At 40.2% G+C, this 18,544-nt stretch overlaps 1 protein-coding gene across 1 annotated transcript in view; it reads left to right on the top strand.

Moving 5' to 3' along the window:
- The window catches only part of LOC126106777 (uncharacterized), a 29,122-nt gene extending 11,967 nt beyond the window's left edge, over window positions 1-17,155 (top strand). The window contains exons 2-7 of the mRNA XM_049913155.1: window positions 3,645-3,702; window positions 9,145-9,197; window positions 10,210-10,245; window positions 11,414-11,540; window positions 12,361-12,443; window positions 16,850-17,155. Of these exons, the coding sequence (XP_049769112.1) occupies window positions 3,645-3,702; window positions 9,145-9,197; window positions 10,210-10,245; window positions 11,414-11,540; window positions 12,361-12,443; window positions 16,850-16,897 (405 nt within the window). The 3' untranslated portion in view covers window positions 16,898-17,155. The remainder of the gene's footprint in view (window positions 1-3,644; window positions 3,703-9,144; window positions 9,198-10,209; window positions 10,246-11,413; window positions 11,541-12,360; window positions 12,444-16,849) is intronic.
- Window positions 17,156-18,544: the final 1,389 nt, after the last annotated feature.

Genomic DNA, 18,544 nt, shown 5'->3' with positions numbered 1-18,544 from the left:
AGCTTGGCTGCTTTGATACCCTCAGCACGCATTCACAGTAGGGTCTGAACCTCTTACGGGAATACAGCAAATGCTGGAAGCAAAATGAGGTAAAGGGACGGGGAAACTGCTTCATAGTGTGTGATGGGTTGAGAATTGGGATCAGACGCTAAGTGTACTCAGATAGCCGAATCGGCTTAAGGTGACTACTAGTGTTGTGCAGCAAATCCAATTTCAAGCCTTGGCCTGACACAAATTTTCAACTTTCGCCACTGAGTTATTCCTGTGCCCAGTTGCGACTGATGACGGTAGCTCCATCAAAATATGATATGTCACCAAACTGAAATGTCAAACAGAACTCACATAACCATACCATTTCATGTTACTTTAATTTCTATTTGGGAAACATCTTACATGAGTGTTCTGTATTGCAACATCCTAAAACGTGCAGCCGATTTTGGTGGCAAATGTAGCGGAGATACTGATACATTGGAACTATTGAAAGCAGTTGCTACGTTCAAGTTCCAGGTGAAAAATCTGATAAAAGCACTGACACAATTCCCACAGTTAGATATTCTGAAGATTTCTCAAAATACGAACTATGAGACGCCTATCCAAACATGGGAATAACCTTGACGATATTTATGACAATGTCATTGACTGCAGTTCAGCAATAGTAAGATTTCTTAATGCTGCATAGAGAAAGCTGCTGAAAGCTAGTCTTATGGGAGCAAAGGGGTTGGCAATACTGCCAAGGCCACAAGATTATCGTGGTATGGTTCTGCCTGGCGGTGAAGTGATGGGTACGTGCCAGTTGGTTGTATGGGATCAGCGCAGTTAAGGTGGATCTAGATGGAAACGTGACAGAATAGAATGAGGTATTGTGTTTGAATGTCCCAATGACTACACTATGAACGAAGCTACCTGCATAATGGTCTAGTGATGTGTATGTGATAGTGGATTGTGTGGGATAAGCGCAGTTAAGGTGGGTCTAGGTGGAAATGAGCTATTGTGTTTGAATGTGCCCATCACTATCCGTGCCGAAGCTGCCTGAGTTGTTGATGCATCAGTGTGGACTGCCCAGCGTGACTACAAGGAATGGTGTACCACTGACAGCCATGTATCATGGCATGAGAACAGTGATTGTAGAAAGATCCTAACCGACAGGGACCACAAAAGAGTACCACTCATTGCAAACGATAATCAGTTCTAAACTACACTCCTGGAAATGGAAAAAAGAACACATTGACACCGGTGTGTCAGACCCACCATACTTGCTCCGGACACTGCGAGAGGGCTGTACAAGCAATGATCACACGCACGGCACAGCGGACACACCAGGAACCGCGGTGTTGGCCGTCGAATGGCGCTAGCTGCGCAGCATTTGTGCACCGCCGCCGTCAGTGTCAGCCAGTTTGCCGTGGCATACGGAGCTCCATCGCAGTCTTTAACACTGGTAGCATGCCGCGACAGCGTGGACGTGAACCGTATGTGCAGTTGACGGACTTTGAGCGAGGGTGTATAGTGGGCATGCGGGAGGCCGGGTGGACGTACCGCCGAATTGCTCAACACGTGGGGCGTGAGGTCTCCACGGTACATCGATGTTGTCGCCAGTGGTCTGCGGAAGGTGCACGTGCCCGTCGACCTGGGACCGGACCGCAGCGACGCACGGATGCACGCCAAGACCGTAGGATCCTACGCAGTGCCGTAGGGGACCGCACCGCCACTTCCCAGCAAATTAGGGGCACTGTTGCTCCTGGGGTATCGGCGAGGACCATTCGCAACCGTCTCCATGAAGCTGGGCTGCGGTCCCGCACACCGTTAGGCCGTCTTCCGCTCACGCCCCAACATCGTGCAGCCCGCCTCCAGTGGTGTCGCGACAGGCGTGAATGGAGGGACGAATGGAGACGTGTCGTCTTCAGCGATGAGAGTCGCTTCTGCCTTGGTGCCAATGATGGTCGTATGCGTGTTTGGCGCCGTGCAGGTGAGCGCCGCAATCAGGACTGCATACGACCGAGGCACACAGGGCCAACACCCGGCATCATGGTCTGGGGAGCGATCTCCTACACTGGCCGTACACCACTGGTGATCGTCGAGGGGACACTGAATAGTGCACGGTACATCCAAACCGTCATCGAACCCATCGTTCTACCATTCCTAGACCGGCAAGGGAACTTGCTGTTCCAACAGGACAATGCACGTCCGCATGTATCCCGTGCCACCCAACGTGCTCTAGAAGGTGTAAGTCAACTACCATGGCCAGCAAGATCTCCGGATCTGTCCCCCATTGAGCATGTTTGGGACTGGATGAAGCGTCGTCTCACGCGGTCTGCACGTCCAGCACGAACGCTGGTCCAACTGAGGCGCCAGGTGGAAATGGCATTGCAAGCCGTTCCACAGGACTACATCCAGCATCTCTACGATCGTCTCCATGGGAGAATAGCAGCCTGCATTGCTGCGAAAAGTGGATATACACTGTACTAGTGCCGACATTGTGCATGCTCTGTTGCCTGTGTCTATGTGCCTGTGGTTCTGTCAGTGTGATCATGTGGTGTATCTGACCCCAGGAATGTGTCAATAAAGTTTCCCCTTCCTGGGACAATGAATTCACGGTGTTCTTATTTCAATTTCCAGGAGTGTAGATAGAAATTGCTGTTATAAATGGGTATAGGTCCCTCTAACCCAGTTTTAGACCAAGTGATACGAAGGGAACTGCATGTAACGGACATTTAAAGATGATTATCTGACAAAAGGCCATTCGTCACAGAGGCATGTTTTCAGTTGGTCAAACAACACTGGAACTGGACAGCAATTGGCTGGAGGTGTGTAGTGTGGTTCAATGATTTGCAGTACTCTTTCTTTTCAAATGAGGTGTATCAACCCCACTGGTAACATACTGACGCATTTAACATTAAATTTGCGGAGGGTGTAGTTCAGGCTTCAGATGGGTCACTGGTGTTTTGATTTTGTTTTTCACACCAAGTGTCGCCCTTCCCTCTACAAACTCACGATGTGTATTCTGTGGATGCTCTCCTTTCCAAAATGGCAACAGCTGTGTTGTAAGGACTTTGCTCATACGTTCCTGGTTTATTGGACACTCAGGCACTGTATTGAACGCTGAATTGGTCTCTAACTCACTGATGTTAATCCCATTGTATCAGTCTGTCACTATTTGGATAAGCAGGTGATTCACTGCAGTCGACAACCATGCAATTTGGGAGCTTCTGGGATTTAACAGTCAATGTGTGGCTTCAGCTGAACGTGGCATACCTGATGAAACTTGTGCACTCTTTTTCTCACTGAAAAGAGGCCACTGTCACGCCTAGAGGCGATTTTACACGGTATTTACCGGGTTTCTCCTCAGGTTACAAATTTATTGTCCAGTGTGCTAAATTCAAAAATGGCAAAAAAGCTTGAAAGAAATGAGAATGTCCTTGCCCAGTTTTATTAGTTAACATAAACACAAATGCTTAATTTTAATGTTACTGTGTTTAGTATATACTGAACTAACAGAAGTCATGGGACACCTCCTAATATCATGTCGGACCTCCTTTTGCCCGGCGTATTGCAACAATTCGACGTGGCATGGACTCAACAAGTCGTTTGAAGTCCCCTGCTAAAATATTGAGGCAAAGCTCAAATAATCTCTCTATTTTCTGTTACAGGCAGACCCTTCGAAGCTGAAACAAGCTGTAGAAAAGTGCAAGGCATCTGAAAACCTGGGTAAGTTACATTGGTCAGTGATTGTACAGGGGGTTCAGTAAGTGATGCAATACATCTTTTTTCTCTGTCAATTTCGATTAAAAAGATGTTAAATTTCTTGTGAGATATCATGGAATATTTCCGCTTCTGGCCCTGCAGATTCATGAAGTTGCGAACGGTGTGAGTGCTACAAAAAGCCATCAAAATGGCGTCTGTAATGGAGTTGCGTTCCGAGCTCTAGACAGCTGTCATTGGGTTTCTTTTGGCAGAAAACTAGAGCATCACAGATATTCATAGGGGCTTACAGAATGTACAGGGTGTTTCAAAAATGAACGGTATATTTGAAACGGCAATACAAACTAAACGAGCAGCGATAGAAATACACCGTTTGTTGCAATATGCTTGGGACAACAGTACATTTTCAGGCAGACAAACTTTCGAAATTACAGTAGTTACAATTTTCAACAACAGATGGCGCTGCGGTCTGGGAAACTCTATAGTACGATATTTTCCACATATCCACCATGCGTAGCAATAATATGGCGTAGTCTCTGAATGAAATTACCCGAAACCTTTGACAACGTGTCTGGCGGAATGGCTTCACATGCAGATGAGATGTACTGCTTCAGCTGTTCAATTGTTTCTGGATTCTGGCGGTACACCTGGTCTTTCAAGTGTCCCCACAGAAAGAAGTCACAGGGGTTCATGTCTGGCGAATAGGGAGGCCAATCCACGCCGCCTCCTGTATGTTCCGGATAGCCCAAAGCAATCACACGATCATCGAAATATTCATTCAGGAAATTAAAGACGTCGGCCGTGCGATGTGGCCGGGCACCATCTTGCATAAACCACGAGGTGTTCGCAGTGTCGTCTAAGGCAGTTTGTACCGCCACAAATTCACGAAGAATGTCCAGATAGAGCGTGATGCAGTAATCGTTTCGGATCTGAAGAATGGGCCAATGATTCCTTTGGAAGAAATGGCGGCCCAGACCAGTACTTTTTGAGGATGCAGGGACGATGGGACTGCAACATGGGGCTTTTCGGTTCCCCATATGCGCCAGTTCTGTTTATTGACGAAGCCGTCCAGGTAAAAATAAGCTTCGTCAGTAAACCAAATGCTGCCCACATGCATATCTCCGTCATCAATCCTGTGCACTATACCGTTAGCGAATGTCTCTCGTGCAGCAATGGTAGCGGCACTGAGGGGTTGCCGCGTTTGAATTTTGTATGGATAGAGGTGTAAACTCTGGCGCATGAGACGATACGTGGACGTTGGCGTCATTTGGACCGCAGCTGCAACACGGCGAACGGAAACCCGAGGCCGCTGTTGGATCACCTGCTGCACTAGCTGCGCGTTACCCTCTGTGGTTGCCATACGCGGTCGCCCTACCTTTCCAGCATGTTCATCCGTCACGTTCCCAGTCCGTTGAAATTTTTCAAACAGATCCTTTATTGTATCGCTTTTCGGTCCTTTGGTTACATTAAACCTCCGTTGAAAACTTCGTCTTGTTGCAACAACACTGTGTGTTCCAGGCGGTGGAATTCCAACACCAGGAAAATCCTCTGTCCTAAGGAATAAACCATGTTGTCTACAGCACACTTGCACGTTGTGAACAGCACATGCTTACAGCAGAAAGACGACGTACAGAATGGCGCACCCACAGACTGCGTTGTCTTCTATATCGTTCACATCACTTGCAGCGCCATCTGTTGTTGAAAATTGTAACTACTATAATTTCGAAAGTTTGTCCGCCTGAAAATGTACTGTTCTCCCAAGCATATTGCAACAAACGGTGTGTTTCTATCGCTGCTCGTTTAGTTTTTATTGCCGTTTCAAATATACCGGTCATTTTTGAAACACCCTGTATATGTAGACCTGTCAGTGAACAAAAGCACAGTGAATCATTCGGCGTGGCATCTCTTATCAGCACAACAAGGTTGTGAGTACCTATCTCATCTCCCATGTGCTGGCTTGCCGCACACAGCTGTGATGCCTGCTGTGTTGTTGGAATGTCAGGGCATTCTCTGCCAAGGTGCTGGATGTATCACAACCAAACACCTTGCTGCTCAACTGGACCTCTCTGTTGGTAGTGCTGAAATGCTTTTCCAACAATTGGGGCACTCAGAGGTGTGTCCCCTCTGGGTTCCTTACTGCCTTACAGAAGACCACATGGAGTAGCTAAGAACCGTCTATGCGGAATTGCCCAGTGAAGGGTGCACCCTGCATGAAACAATGCATGGGTGATGATGGGGAGGTTACTGAAGCAGCAGGATATTGGTTCCGAGGTCAGCCAGTAGACTGGTATCCATGCAGCCATACAGGTCCTCCCAGTAAGGTGGCATTATCCCATCGCATTCGACAGAGGTTATATTGAAAAATAAGGTTTTGTAGCAAAAAGAGTAGGGGATAATATGGTGCACTGGAATCCTGAATAAAATCAAGCTGCTTTCAGAAAAAAGTGTAGTGTTATTTGTTGATGCCAACTGAGAAATCTTCCATTTGTTCCATCAGTTCCAAATACGTGTGTGTGTGTGCGTGTGTGTGTGTGTGAGTGAGAGAGAGAGAGAGAGAGAGAGAGAGAGAGAGAGAGAGAGAGAGAGAGAGAGAGAGAGAGAGAGAGGTGGATCGGTACTTGCAAAAGACAGATTTAGGAAAGGCAATGCAGAAAGACTGCATGCTGGTGATGCAACATTAAGTGCATTCTTATGCTGCCTTGCTATTCTGTAGCCAAAGAACCAGCTCAAAAACATGCGTGTGAGAATTGACAATTTCTTGGCTAATATAGATCATTATCCATACGTAGTTATCAATCAGTGATCAGGACATTTAGTCATTATTTGTACATTTTCGTTAATCTAGATAAATCATCAACTATGGAAGTAGAATTGTGTGTGCCTCAGTGCTGTCAGATAGTACCATTAGTATCTATGACATACCATGTATATGTGACCTCATAGGTATATTCAGTTGCTTGCAGCAGATATTTGCAGATATCACAGTTGTGCATGGGTAGGTGCTTTTAGCATGATTAGAAAATGGCTATGAATTAAACAAAACCCAGGAGATGATCAAACCTTAATACAAATACTGGCAACTGGCATACATAATAAATCACGTATAATGCAATATATCTTGATTATTTGATTACACCATCACTGAGTAAGCAGTAATATGAGTTACAACAATTCAATATTTGAAGGAACCACCTGGACCAAATTAAGATAGAACAATGACAAAAACCTAATTGGTTAAGTTGATGATCATAATGATTTGTTAGGACAAATCTCTTGTGAGATGAGTGGGGTTAAAAGGAAACCAAACTGTTTCATTTGCTGTGAAAGCTTAATCCATCCACTAGAGTGCTTGTGATTAAGCAAGGCAAGTGTATTAAAAAACTATAGGCTAACATGCTAAGAGCATGTAATAGTACAGCAAATAAAATTACAAAATGTAATGAAAATCAGATATAGAATGCTATAGATGTGAAGGGGTGACATTTTGAACAATTAATTAAGAATAAAATTTTTGTGTAATTTGTGTACTGATGATCAAAGATCTCAGTTTGTAACTCCACTACTATAGAGAAAATTAAATGAAAACAACTGCAAAGCATATTCCAAAGTGAGCAGTTGCGTGTTTGACTGCAAAATTAAAAGATTCCTGTAATTCTTCCAAACTATTGTAGATTTAGAACTTCAAAAAAACTAGGCAAGGATGGAAACTGAACTTTGAGTTTTGAAATATTTATGTGCTCATTTATAGAACTGCATTTAGCAAGATAGTAAGGCTAAGATTAGTCACTGAAACTTGTTAGGCACATCCTTCTGATGTAGCTACACATTTTAAAATTGATATGCGTAAGAATTCATCTTCTGTGCCAACAACAAAATATTTTCACAGTTGTTGAACATCCAGCCCGATACTCTACTTAGTAGTAGTAGTAGAAGGGTTTTGTGGGCGCACGACAGCAAGGTCTTCAGTGCCCGTTCAGTATCATAATGAGACGGGGGTCAAGAAAGAAACTCAGAACATTTACATCAAACGGAACATAAAACACGGGGAACAATCATGGAAAAATATGTGCTCACCCACACCGAAGCATGGGATGAAGCAGGGCGTCAGCAGTAAAACATGGACAACACAGGAAGAAAAAGGTAGAGGGAGCTAAAACAATGGAGCAGATGGAAGTGGCTGGCTGACCGCAAGGAAAAAAGGGAGGAGTCAGCCACTCTGCAATACACTAAAACCGCCAGCTTAAAAGTTTAGGCCAGAGTCCAGACACATCACAAAACTTAAAAACCCTAGACACACACGTCTCATTGTTAGCTAAAACACAGGGCAGATCCCCATCAACTTGTGCTTCTGCCCTTGCATCACGGTATAAAACGCAGTCTGTTAAAATGTGCCGGACAGAGATGTGCACACCACAAGCATCACAAAACGGAGGATCCTCCCGCCATAATAAATAGCTATGTGTCAGAGGACAGTGCCCGATCCGAAGACGTGTGAGCGCCACCTCTTCCCGCCTGAGCAGCTGGCAGGAGGAACGCCACGGCCGAGTGGTCGACTTTACCGACCGCAGTTTATTGGCCGTCACCATCAGCCATTCGTCCTCCCACAACTCCATGCATTTCCTGTGGAGTGCAGCGATGACTGACTGCAAGGGGATAGGACACTGGACCACATCCTGCTCTCTGCAGGCCTCCTTGGCAGCCCGATCAGCCTGTTCATTGCCCCATATGCCGACATGACTCTACTTAGTAAGAAATGACGTAACACTCTTCAAGTTAACTCAGCACTCTCATATTATGTAGTTCACACTGAATTAGGACACTCCAATTCATGCTGTTACGTAAGACTTACGATTAGCTGGCTCCTTCCACAACTTCTTTTTTCCTCATGTAGCCCATGTCTTTTGGAATAGCATAATTTGTGACCTGCAAGAATATTTGTGAAGCCATTAAACATACTTTATTACTTTGACAACAGTTTCTAAAATATTAAATAGCAAATGAAATTGTGAATCATAGCACACTTTTTGAAGGTTGAATCACTATCTTTATGAGGTTTCCAATTACCCCCATCTAGAACCAACTTATCTTTGAATATTTCACAATTCTTCTAAACAAAAAAATCCTAGTAAATCAGTTACATCTGAATAACATTAAACAACAAACCTCCCATACTTACTCTGGCAAAGTCTGAGTTTGAAGAGATAAATTTTATTTTTATTTTTAATTAGCCTGAATGCAAAAAATATCTGCGTGCTTCAGCAAGACTGAGTTAAGTAAGGAGTGTTACAAGGCATTTGATTTTTCCAGTTTGCTATATTCACAGTTGTTTGTAAACTTGAAACTTTCAGTGCACAATGTAACTTGATTCAAATAAAGATAAAATGTGAACTACAGAGTATCGAGAAATTGTTCATTAACTAATATAATAATTATTGCTGTGTGTTACAGATAGTTTGGATGGAATCAAGGCTAACAGACAACCCTTCACCAATGAAGAGAAGGTAAACAGATTTCACTCACATTTACTGTATTGAGTGTGTTTTGAAGGTCATTAAAATGTGCATGATGTAAAGGGATCTCCAAATGATTTGTGTTACAATGTATATAATGATGAAAGTTTATGTTTAACTGTACCATTTACCCTTTATTACACTTGGAAATGTACATCATGTTTACAGTTCTCATTCTGTCATATTCAGTCACTGACATTTTGCTACTGTGTGAAGGCACAAACAAGCTTTATTTTCAACTACATTTTAACATACAAGATAAGTACGCTAAGGTGAGAAATATCATGGGACAGCAGTATGCACATTTTGAGATGGCAGTAGTATCGTGTATATAAGATATAAAGGGCAGTGCACTGGTGGAGATGTCATTTCTACTCAGCCGATTAATGTGAAACAGTTTCTGATGTAATTATGGCCACACAATGGGAATTAGCAGATTTTGAACATGGAATAGTAGTTGGAGTAACACACAACACATTTCATCTCAGTAATTTTTAGGAAATTCAGTATTCCAAGATGACAGTGTTAAGAGTGTGCCGGGGATACCAAATTTCAGGCATTATCTTTCACCACAGACAATGCAGCAGCCAACTTCTTCAACTATTTGTAGGGCACGGGTGATAAAACAATGGGCCTACAGTTAATAGTTGCCCTTTTGTCACATATGTGTTTTTAATACTTATAGTTTCATTCCATTTGTGCTAGAGCAACAAATAACAAAACAAATCAGTAATGCATTCATACTAAACTGAACATTGTGAAACATTTAAAGAGGACCACATGATATTAACTGGCCACTATATCACTCTCTGTCAGCAGCGGTTATTTGGCAGGGGGAGGCATGGGATCAGCACACCATGCCACCACCCAGAGTCATCTTTCCAAACCTTGGAGCCATTAATTTTCATCTTGCACACTTAATTCAATAGAGATATGTAACTGATGGATGCAAAATGAACTTTAGAAAATTGTTGTAACTAATGTACATCATTTTCTCTTTCAGTGCTTTGTTGGCTGTGTGACACTGGATATGAAATTTGTAAGTACAGATATTATTGCTGACCTTAAATGTGAATTGTGGAGAAATATATTTTATCATCTTCAAACTTTTAGTATTTCATTTAAGTCCATAAAAATTGTTATATTTGGTGATTTACGGAATTCCCAGATATGAACATTTCTCCTGGGACACTGTATAGAACATAATGTAACTTCTCTTAATTATTTTGCACTGGACTGGAAGACCTCTCATTATCACAAATATTAATCAATATTGTGATTTCTGAAGCTACTAAATTATGAAAATAGTTTATTCTTTTTTTACATTTTTTCATGTGTAGTGTTGGTTTGAGTCTGCATATAACAATAGATTATCTGGTATTTAGAAGAAATTAAGATGAGCATGAGTGACATTTTTAGTAATTAAATTCTACAAATTATTCTAGATACTAATCAGTTGGGGAAATCCTAGTAACATACCAGTTATACTGAAACTCTGGAAAAAAGTTGTCAGAAATGTGTTCTTCACATCAGAATTTAATCATATCATCAATTATTTAAAATGCTGGAACTTTTCACATCCCTCCCTATTCATCTGTGAGATAGTAATATTTTTATATGGTAAATGAGAATTATTGCTCATGGAAAGGAATATTTTGACATTCCCACAATACAAGGAGTAAAGATTACTTTATGCTTCCAGTCTGTTGATTAAAATTACCTGCACAGACTGCCCTACATGTGTAAATAGAAATTATCAGCATTGTAAAAGATAAAGACATTCTCAACATGATGCTAGGTCTATTGTGTGAGAATGTACATGATACCCTGATACAGAAATATTACTACTCTGTGAAAGAGTTAATGAAGAATGGTCTATATAGTTTAAGCAGGTCACCACTAGTTATCAATCTTATGTTAAAGAAATGACTATTTTCAGGAAAAATATAATTTTTGGTGTGTTTGGTGTACCATGATCAGATTATAATAAGTCTATGTTACAAGACATGATGTCATTACACTGAATTTGAAATGCCCATTGTGACTGCTGAAGATGTATCATGTACATTCCACAGCATTCTGTTAGACCACATAAGACTAAATTCACAAGTTTTCTCCCTTCTGCATAAATGGTAACAAATTTCCTCACCATTGCTATCTGGCGTCATATGTCATCCTTGACTCACACCCATTCTCTGCCACAACAGCTCTCTGCAGATGGACAGTATGATGCTGCTGGCACTAAACAAATGATAAATAACTGTGAACACCTTAAGGACAAACCTGATGAAAAGAGTGCTGCTTTGGCAGTGGCAGATGACTGTGGCAAAACAGGTGAGGTTTCAAACACATCATTTCTTGTAAAATAAAGTTGTAATTCTATTACTCAGAGGTGATTTTCCATTAGTCACAGCCATGACTTCAACAAAGTTCCACTTTGTACAATTTTATTTTATACTAGGTTGTTGTTGTTGTTGTTGTCATTGTTGTTGCTGCTGCTGCTGCTGCTGCTGCTGCTGCTGCCACTGCTGCTGTTCTCTGACCAAAAGCTAATTTGTTGCAGCTCTCCATACCCACCCATGTTGTGCAAGCCTCATCATGTTTCCATATCTACTGCAACCTACATCATCCCACTCAACCTGCCTTGTTCTCCCTCAGCAATTTTAACCCTCATTCCTCCCCCCCTCCTCCCCCCCCCCCAACTCCACCACCACCACCAACACATGCATACACAAAGCAACAACCAGCAAGTCATTCAAAGATGTGATGAGGCAAGAACATTCAAGACAAAAATGAAATAATGGTGGTGTGATTGGTCTGGATACATACTACACCACAACCAAGTTTTTATAAACATTCTAGAAGGAGCATTAACTGTGAAGAAAGGCCAAGCAAGAGGCTGACTGGGATTTTTAAAAAAAAAACCATAAGTAATATGGAGTCCAATAATAAAAGAAAAGGCATTAGCTTGTATCAGACCCATGTGGGGAGTTGCCAACAAATCAAAAGACCAATGAAAATTGTTTGTTGTATCCTGTTTCATACAATTTGACACATTTTATTCCTCAGTACTTTCCTCAGTGTGTGATTTTGTACATGAGACATGTTTAGTTCAACGACATTTTAAGCAACACCTCACCTCTTATTGTTCCAGTTACTGGCTGCAATGGCTACTGTGAGTGTGGTCCCATGACTGTTGGCTGCTTGATAAAGGGGATGATGGCTAAAGGCTATGAGGTAAGGACTGATTTGACTGTTTTCTTAGTATGCACGATACCTATGAGAAATGGACTATTTATAAAAATAAAAATCTGAACACACACACATACAAGGTCCATTTTACAGTGAAGTAAACTCTACCCATTTATAAATTTTAAGAGTGTGATATATTCACATAGTCTGTGTTGCAATCCATATCATATGTTTTAGAGGCTGGCTTCCTAATAATGCTTGTTATGGTTGCATCAAAATTTTGACAGTAAACAGGAAAGTGTCTTTTGTTGACAATCAGTTGCCAGTGCCCATGTTATCAAGTCAGATAAGACAGCTGAAAATTAATAATCAGAAAGGCAATAGAATTCTGGCTTTCTTTACTGTTGATGAATTTGTAAATTCATTATTATTAATTTAGCTCTAAATAAATAGCTTCTTTCTCCATTCTTCCTAAGAGAATGTGTATAGCAATTATGAAGAATACAAGGTAATTCAAAAAGTTACATACAAACTGGAGGAGCTGATGGAGTAGTTGAATGAAAGACAACAACTCTGTAATAGGAGCTCATGATCTCAGAAGTAATCCCGAGCCTGTGAAAGTTTTTCAATGTAGGAAAAACAAGAGGAATCAATGTACACACACCTTATGTTCCGTAAAGATAATGTACTGTTTGCTCAACATTGCTATACACTACAGAGGGGAATGAAAATGTTAACCCCCACATTGAAAGAAGCATAACATCTTCATAGAAAATTCTGGCATGCTTTATCAAGTATGCTACATCTTGGCTACATCTCATTATATACTGCAAGCATTCTGGTAGCAAGAAGTGTTTCTTCACCATGAATGGTTTTCTGTAAATAAGGCTTTTGAAATGCCCCCCCCTCCCAATAAAAAGAAAATAGAGAAACATCAGATTAGGAGAGCAAGTTTGCCATGCCATTGAATCTCCACTTCTGCAAAGGGTATGTAACATTGAATTTATCACATACTTGCACAGAAAAGAGTGCAGATGTTCCTTCTACTTGCATCCACACCTGATGGCACACATTAAGTAGTACAGCCTCTAATAGCTGTGGAGGAATTTGTTCAATGGAGACCTTCTACCTCACTCCATTAAAACATTCAAACATGGTGGTCTGGTCTGATCACACAATTACAGGTAACGTCAGCCCAGGCTTGAAAAAGATGGTCAGTTAAGACAATTAAAGAAACCATCTCTAGTGAACTGTACGTGAACAGCATGTTGCATAGAAAATTGGTCTCTTTCTCATAACGTATTCACAAAAATGACCTCTCTCATAAATCCTCCAAACATAAAACACTGGACTCTCTATTCATGATAGGGGTGTAATTTGTTGTCACGTAGGAAATGGTACACATTATTTTGAGATGTATCCATGAGATGAGTGATGGTACATATATTTTCTGATGGCTTTTCTTCCACATGTGCAAGTGCCTCCTCTTCCACATCGGCAACTTAACTGTTGGTGGCCCACAAAATGCACTGGATGTAAAGGACCCATCTCCAAATATGGTAAAATGGTAAAACGATTGAAATATGCAAGGCTGTGGTTGATGCCTGTTTCTGTACTGAGTGCAGTACAGGTGTCAAGCTTCATGTGTATTACCAGTGTCTCACCATACATGAAATGCATGCCTTGCATTTCTGCAAACACTTCCACTTGGCAAAGCACTATATGTATCACAAACACTGCAATTACTTTCAGGAACGCTGAAGTCTATGCTACTAATCCATGATAGTCCTGCAATGCAAAACACCCACTTTGGGCAAATGAAAACCAGATGTTCATACACAGCAACTGTTACAGAAGACCTTAACATTATGACAAAAGGAGAACATGCTTGAATGACAAGCAGTTGTACATACACATAAACAATGTATTATCCTGAACTTAAAGCATATGTGCAGTGAGTATCCTTGCTGTTCCTGACTTTCAAAAGCTTTCCTGGGGCTCAGGAGATATGATCCAATCATATGATCTCTGATAACTAAATCTATGTTCAAACAAAATGTGTCTTTACCTCTATCAGTGTTTACACAATTATGTATTTGCTTATGTGACCTGTATTTAAACAAATACAACATATTATGTATATGTAACAGGAGACAATACTTTATGCAGCTTAAAAACTCTCTACAGACTAATAAATAGATATTGTAGAAACAGCAGGAGTTAAATGGTAATTGCATATGACAGCCAGGAAAGCAACAACATTACACAAAGCAGTGTCCTCTGTAAATATATGAGGTCTGTTCCAAAAATTCTGGAACTTTGTCCACAACATTTTTCTACACTTACCTTTTAATTTGAAATACTCTCCTCCACAATTGATACACCAGTCCCAATGCCTTTTCCACTTCCGGAAGCAGTCTCAGTGCACCTCTTGCTGGATCGCACTTAGCATCGTTTGTGAATTTTCTTTTATCTTGTCTATTGTTGCAAATCATCTTTTCAGCAGGGTTTTCAACTTTGGAAATAAAAAAAAATAAAAAAAAATCTGCAGAGCCAGGTCATCGGTTAAGATTCTCTAGTGGAACATCTCATTTTCATTTGCGCAATCCAAAAGCTCTTCACTGATTGTGAGGTGAAGGTCATTCTCATTTTGACTCATGAGCCCTAGGACGAACTTGGTGGTAAGAGGATGCATTCCAAGATGGTGATCAGGATTTCATTACACGATCCAACTGAAATGTTACATTCTTCTGCAATCTCTCAGACAATCAGTCTTCAATTGGACTGCACAATTTCATTATCATACCTAACTGAAACATCATTGGTAGTCATAGTGGGGTGTCCTGACTGAGGATCATCTTTAACTTCCATCTAGCCATTTTTAAAACTTGTGAACCATTCATAGCAATAATTATGGCTTAAGCACTCATCACCATTGGCTTCCTGCATCATTTGGTGTGTCTCTGTAAAGGTTTACTTGAGTTTCACTCAAAATTTAATGTAGATGCATTGCTCCTCTAACCCTGCCATCTCAAAATTTGCAAGCTGTGCAACACAATGTTCTACTTAATACAGCACTAAAAATAACATACGCCAATAAAACTTCTGGCAACTACACATTAAACACAGGCAGTGCAGGGATGCCAATTGCATTTTGCTTCAACTCACCATTGGCATGAAATTACGAATGTTCCATCGTTGTTTGAACAGATCTCGTATAAAGACACTGCAGCAATCACATGTAAAGAAATAATATAAAATGAAATTGCAGCATTATGTGCCCTTCTGCTTCTGCACACAACCCAATTCCTACAATCATTTCTAAATCTTATAAAATACATTTCAAATTATTTCATTCTACATGCTTTATAGAGCCCTGTTGCTGAAATAAGGAATTTTGATGAAAAACTCAGTGCAAGTTTCAGCTGTGAAAGTGGCAAGAATGTCAAAACTCTTTGGTCTTATTGCCAATTCTGCCTGATGATCAAAGTTTATCTAGCATTGTATTACTGTCTTCTACACAAGCATTGTACATGCCAGTCTGTGGGAAGACACTGTGTCAAGCACAGAATACTTAACCTTTATTTTCCATGAATCACAATGTATTCCTTTTTGTATACGTAGTTGAATGATGACAATCCAGGCAAGCATCTAGTGTAGGGACTAGGAGGAGCCAATTCTATGAAGAAAAGTGTTAAAAATAGGAGGCTTTCAGAAACAGAGAATTTTCTGCTAACAGCAAGGTTTAAAGGAGAGTTGATGTCACACACCACAAAGCAATTAAAAATGCTATGAACAAAGTAATATGAAGAAAAAAAGGGGATATGTTACATATGGCAGGGCTGATCCCTGGACAATCATTCAAGATATATCAACTGCAGATCAGAACTTGCAGGTCTGAGCTTGTGTTATTTTGTCCTTTTTTGAAGAAAACAAAATGCCCTATGTACCACACAAAATGGATCAGAAAAATATGTACCAGCTGTCTGTGAAAACTATATGAACTTTTGGAGACGAGTATGACAAGCTTCTATTGATGATAATGCTTTTCTGGAAAATATCTGATACACAGTCCCAGTTTTTTATGGTTTTATTCCAACATTCATATCTGGTCAACGTAAAACTCTCATGACCTGGAAAACAAGAAAGAATCAAGGATAATATACAAAAAAAAATTGTCGGGTCTTTTCTGATAACAAATCTTTTATAATTTTCTCTAATATTTTTAAGCCTAATATATAATATTCCCTATACTTTTTGCTACAATAGAAGGGAATAGCAGTGATATAGGTATTCATAGAAGATAATAGCAAATAATTCTAATGAAATTTGAGGTCAGTAATGAACAAAAGTGATCTTTTAGGCATATAAGGAGAGAAAAAGAGGAAACAAAAGTCTTTAAATTTAACATTAGTGCTACACACATTTTAATTTTGTTGTTGTTTTTCCAGGAATCATTTGCCAGAATTGACAAAATATTACAAAAACTTGATGGATAGTGTCCTTTATTATGCAGTGAGTACATGGACAGAGAAAAATTTGGTGTCGTGAAATATGGAGAAAGGATCTTCAATGAAAATGTGACTGGATGAAGACTAAAAGATAGCAAATTTTTGTCTAAATATTTAGATTAGTGATGATGTAATATTATACGAGACCAAAAATGTAATTCTCTATCAAACATGTCTATTTTATATAAGCAATTTTGCTTCCATGTACCTACATTGTAAAAAAGTAATAAATGAACAATAGAGTCATTTGCTTTGAGGAATTCAGTTTTTAGAGCTCATCTCTAATTAATGTTTAAATATTAACACACAAATATCTAGTAATATGGTTTCCTATGCATTTGTTGAACGTACAAATATATAAGAAATAACTGCCATTAAATACTTATAATGATGACTTGAAAATACAAGTTTGTCTGATGACTCAACTTGCATTGAAACTAGAAAAATATAAATCCCTATATCCAGCTGAAATATTCAGCACATGTATAAATAATGGGGGACACAATCAAAATGCACATGTTTGACTTCAACGTAATCTCCATTGGCAGCAATAAACTTTGAGAACCATTCATAAAGTTATTGCAAATCTACTAAAGAGTTCTTTTGAAATCAGTTGCAGTACTTGGTTCACACATCTTTGAATATCCAACAAAATATACATAATACTGCTGTCCATTGCAATTTCAGTGGTTGTCAATCATTCTCCTCACCATGTGTGTTCCAGGCCCAATACACTGCACTGATAATTTGCAGAAGTGTTGAATCTCACTTACAAGCCAAAAATTTTAATGATATCTCTACAGCAGTTTCCAAGTACTGAAAAATGGGATTAACACCAAACATACTAATGCAACCATTTTATAATAGTTACCTACTAGTTACATGCAGCTCTACTGTATGATTAAATGATGATGGTGTCCTCTTGGGTAAAATATTCCGGAGGTAAAATAGTCCCCCATTCGGATCTCCGGGTGGGGACTACTCAGGAGGACGTCGTTATCAGGAGAAAGAAAACTGGCATTCTACGGATCGGAGCGTGGAATGTCAGATCCCTTAATCGGGCAGGTAGGTTAGAAAATTTAAAAAGGGAAATGGATAGATTAAAGCTAGATATAGTGGGAATTAGTGAAGTTCGGTGGCAGGAGGAACAAGACTTCTGGTCAGGTGAACACAGGGTTATAAATACAAAAGCAGGAGTAGGTTTAATAATGAATAAAAAAATAGGAGTGCGGGTTAGCTACTATAAACAGCATAGTGAACGCATTATTGTGGCCAAGATAGACACAAAGCCCATGCCTACTACAGTAGTACAAGTTTATATGCCAACTACCTCTGCAGATGATGAAGATATAGATGAAATGTATGACGAGATAAAAGAAATTATTCAGGTAGTGAACGGAGACGAAAATTTAATAGTCATGGGTGACTGGAATTCGTCAGTAGGAAAAGGGAGAGAAGGAAACATAGTAGGTGAATATGGATTGGGGGGAAGGAATGAAAGAGGAAGCCGCCTTGTAGAATTTTGCACAGAGCATAACTTAATCATAGCCAACACTTGGTTCAAGAATCATAAAAGAAGGTTGTATACCTGGAAGAATCCTGGAGATACTAAAAGGTATCAGATAGATTATATAA

This window comes from Schistocerca cancellata, chromosome 10 (genome assembly GCF_023864275.1).
Source record: "Schistocerca cancellata isolate TAMUIC-IGC-003103 chromosome 10, iqSchCanc2.1, whole genome shotgun sequence".
Taxonomy (NCBI): Eukaryota; Metazoa; Arthropoda; class Insecta; order Orthoptera; family Acrididae; genus Schistocerca; species Schistocerca cancellata.
This window is presented reverse-complemented; position numbering and strand designations above follow the sequence as displayed.